Here is a 3,295-nt window from a genome sequence, read left to right on the forward strand (position 1 = left end):
TCTAGTGATACAATTAAGAGTGCCAGAAGCAGGTGTGATTCCTGGGCAAACAACTGTAACAATACTGTTAAACCTGTATGCGTGAATTCCCATAGGTCTGATAAGTGGATTATACCTTCACCCCATCATGCAAAAGTATATTTTATTGTAAATACTACTGGTCTACCTAATGGCTGAGATAGCCCACTTTTATTTTAACTATATAACCCTACCCAACATGAATGGAAATGGAGTGAAGGCGAAACACTTACCAGGTTGGTTTTGTTACCTGTTGTTTGGGCTGACAAAGTATCTGACCATGATATTCTTCCCAACGGGGGAAAGTTTGGGTAAAAATAAATGATAAATGGGAAGAAGGACAACAAGTAGCTGAGGGTAAAGGAATGAATAAATGGGTCATGTAGCAAGGAAAATCTAACATTATGCTAATGCTTCAGGAGAGACTTAGAGCAAGGGAATTACTTTCTTCAGCTACATGCCAGAGACCAGAAAAGTGAAGCCAAAATATACTTAATGGTTCGAGATGAAATGTGTTAAACTTTATGTGTTTATTTGGATGTATTTGATGGATAATGATGGTTTTTTTTTTGGTTTGTTTGTTTGGGTTTTTTTTTTGTTCCCTCCCCATTTTCCCCTATGTCCTAATGCTGAGATATATTGGGAAATTAATATGAGGGATATCTTAGAATTCTAAGATATACTGTAAAAATGGTTGTTTTGTTGATTTAAACTATTGGATTTAGTTATATTGAATTATATAGATTGTGGAAATTATGAGACATACTGTAATTTAGAGGAAAAATGTAAGCCAATTGTATATTAATTGGACATTCAAAAAGATAATTAATTTTCCCTAAAAGAATGTTTATAGTAGTAGAATTTGACATGGAGTGTAGAGCTTAGCCTAAGAAAGATTAAGCTCCGCTGAGTACACTGAAGAGAGTTACATTTTAAATCAGACGAGCATAAAAAGAAACTGAGGAAAGAAAAAGTTGACACATATACTTAACTTGTGGTGACCACCTGGATCAACTTGACGAGAGGAATTAGGTAGCATCAGAACTCCCGTTCCAGGACTTTTAAAGTGAAAGGAAGCTGATGAGTTATGTCCAACTCATGGTGACCACCTGTGTCCACTTGATGAGTAGAAGTGGGAGATGTGCAGTAATGAAGAGACAGGCTGAGACTGGACTTGCTCCTTCAGCACTGTTCACCTAGCATGATGAATGGATAAACGAAGAAAGGTTACTGGTTTGTGAAGCAGGGAGTCCTGAGAATTCCTATTGTGCTGGCTTGACCCTTGCGGGGCTAAAGTTGAATAAAAGGATCAGCCAGTCTGGAACAGGAAGATATGTGGACTCCTGAGTTGGCAGCTGATGTCTATTTGGACTTAGCTATGGATGGCTGGGGATATATTGACTGGAACCCAACCAATGATGAAAAGATGTTTGATTTTAAGAGCTGTATTAATTACTATTACAGGATAGTTTGCTCTGTACTGGATCGTTGTTTATAGATCCATTTCAACTGTAACAGAAGATGCTTCAGAGAAAAAGACATAGCTTGTTTCCTTAAAATACTGGTTTGATAAGACTGGGTAAATTAAAAATTGGCTATCTAAAATGAGGGGATTATGACATAAATAATAAAGCACTGGTTTACATATTACCCTAAATATAGATGATGGACTGGAGCGAGAATGAAAGACACACAGGCACTGAGGACTCTCCTTCATAGGGTAGCTATGAGTTGCCTGCTACTTGACGGCACTTAACAACAACAATAACATACATGATGCTAGGGGAAGGCTGATCTTTCAGATAATGAGAAATAATGTCTAAGAAAAGCCAGAGGGTGGGCTGTGTTATTAGCCTAAAAGTTGGCTTTTTTTAGCCATTATAGTTATCCCTCTCTGGTCTCCAGCTACCTTAATTTTAGACACATGGTCTTGCAAGTGAGCATAGTCTTGCAAATCATCAACAGCTGAAGTAGCAATATAAAGAGAGCACTCTCTACACTGGAGCTTATGTGAAAACACCAATCCAGGAGAAGTAGCATGACTTTGTTTAAGTTTCCTGCTGCATCCAGCCTCGTCCATTATTCACCAGTTCCTAAAACAACAACAACAAAAAAAAAAAAACCCAAGAAAAAACACAAAAAAACAACAAAACCCCAGCTTGCATCCCTTCAGTCACGTAAGTCATTCCCCTGAGGAGTCTGAGTCTCTGGAGGACCCTCTAGCAAATCTTTGAATCCACAGGACATAGAGGAATTGGGAACTGAGCCACTGATGGAACTATTAATAGAAATTATGAACTTATATAACTGGTTAAGCTTCTGGGACTATGTTGACCTGAAATAGCCTGCTATTAATTTTAGCAGGACAAATTATAAAATCAATTCTATTTAGAATAGAAAAAGTTTCTATTCTGTGTATAATATTATGAGTCCTAAAAGGACGCATAAAAGGAGTTCTGGAGACTTAATGGGCAAGGAGTTGCCCTATGTATCCAAAGGTTGGTGGTTTGAGTTCAACAGCTACTCCACAGGAGAAAGATAAGCCATCTACTTCTGTGCGATTCACAGCTGCTTGAGGGTCAGCTTTGAGAGAGAGAGAGAAAGAGTAACACTGACTGATATGTTGTTGTTATGTGCTGTCGAGTTGCTTGAGACTCATAGCAGCTCTATGTACAACAGCCCTAAACTCTGCTGTGTCCTGTGCCAATTGTACTGTCTCTGATACACCATCCCGATTACCCTAGTCACCGAATCAATCCACCTCATAGAGGGCCTTCCCCTCCTGTGATGTCCCTCCTCCCTACCAAGCATGATGTCCCTCTCCAAGGACCTGTCATCCCTCCTTACAATGTGTCCAAAGTATGTTAGACGGAGCCTCAGAATCCTTGCCTCCAAGGAGCTGCCAGGTTTAACCCTCTCCAAGATTAATCTGTTTGTTGTCCTAGCAGTCCGTGGTATTCTCAATACTCTTCTCCAGCACCGCAGCTCAAAGGCATCAATTCTCCTTCTATCCTCTCTAGTCATTGTTCAAGTCTCTGATGCATAACATATGATTGCAAAGACCATGGCCTGTATCAGACCCACCTAGTCTCCAGAGAGACTCTCTCTTCAATACTTTGGAGAGGTCCCTAACAGCAGACTTTCCCATCGTAATACGTCTTTTAATTTCCTGGCTACTGGTGCCAAGAGTGTTGACTGTGGAGTCAAGCAAACTAAAGCTGTGAATAACCTCAATCTCTTCACCATCCACCCTGATGCTGCCAATTGGTCCAGAGGT

General features: G+C 39.9%; 1 protein-coding gene across 1 annotated transcript in view; it reads left to right on the top strand.

Annotated features, from left to right (window-relative positions):
• The first annotated feature begins 217 nt into the window (after positions 1 to 217).
• The window catches only part of C4BPB (complement component 4 binding protein, beta), a 27,450-nt gene continuing 24,372 nt past the window's right edge, over positions 218 to 3,295 (top strand). Inside the window, exon 1 of the mRNA XM_006888000.1 lies at positions 218 to 254. Coding sequence (XP_006888062.1) covers positions 218 to 254 — 37 coding nt within the window. The remainder of the gene's footprint in view (positions 255 to 3,295) is intronic.

This window comes from Elephantulus edwardii, unplaced genomic scaffold, assembly GCF_000299155.1.
Source record: "Elephantulus edwardii isolate Elephantulus edwardi_28Jun2011 unplaced genomic scaffold, EleEdw1.0 scaffold00063, whole genome shotgun sequence".
NCBI classification, from domain to species: domain Eukaryota; kingdom Metazoa; phylum Chordata; class Mammalia; order Macroscelidea; family Macroscelididae; genus Elephantulus; species Elephantulus edwardii.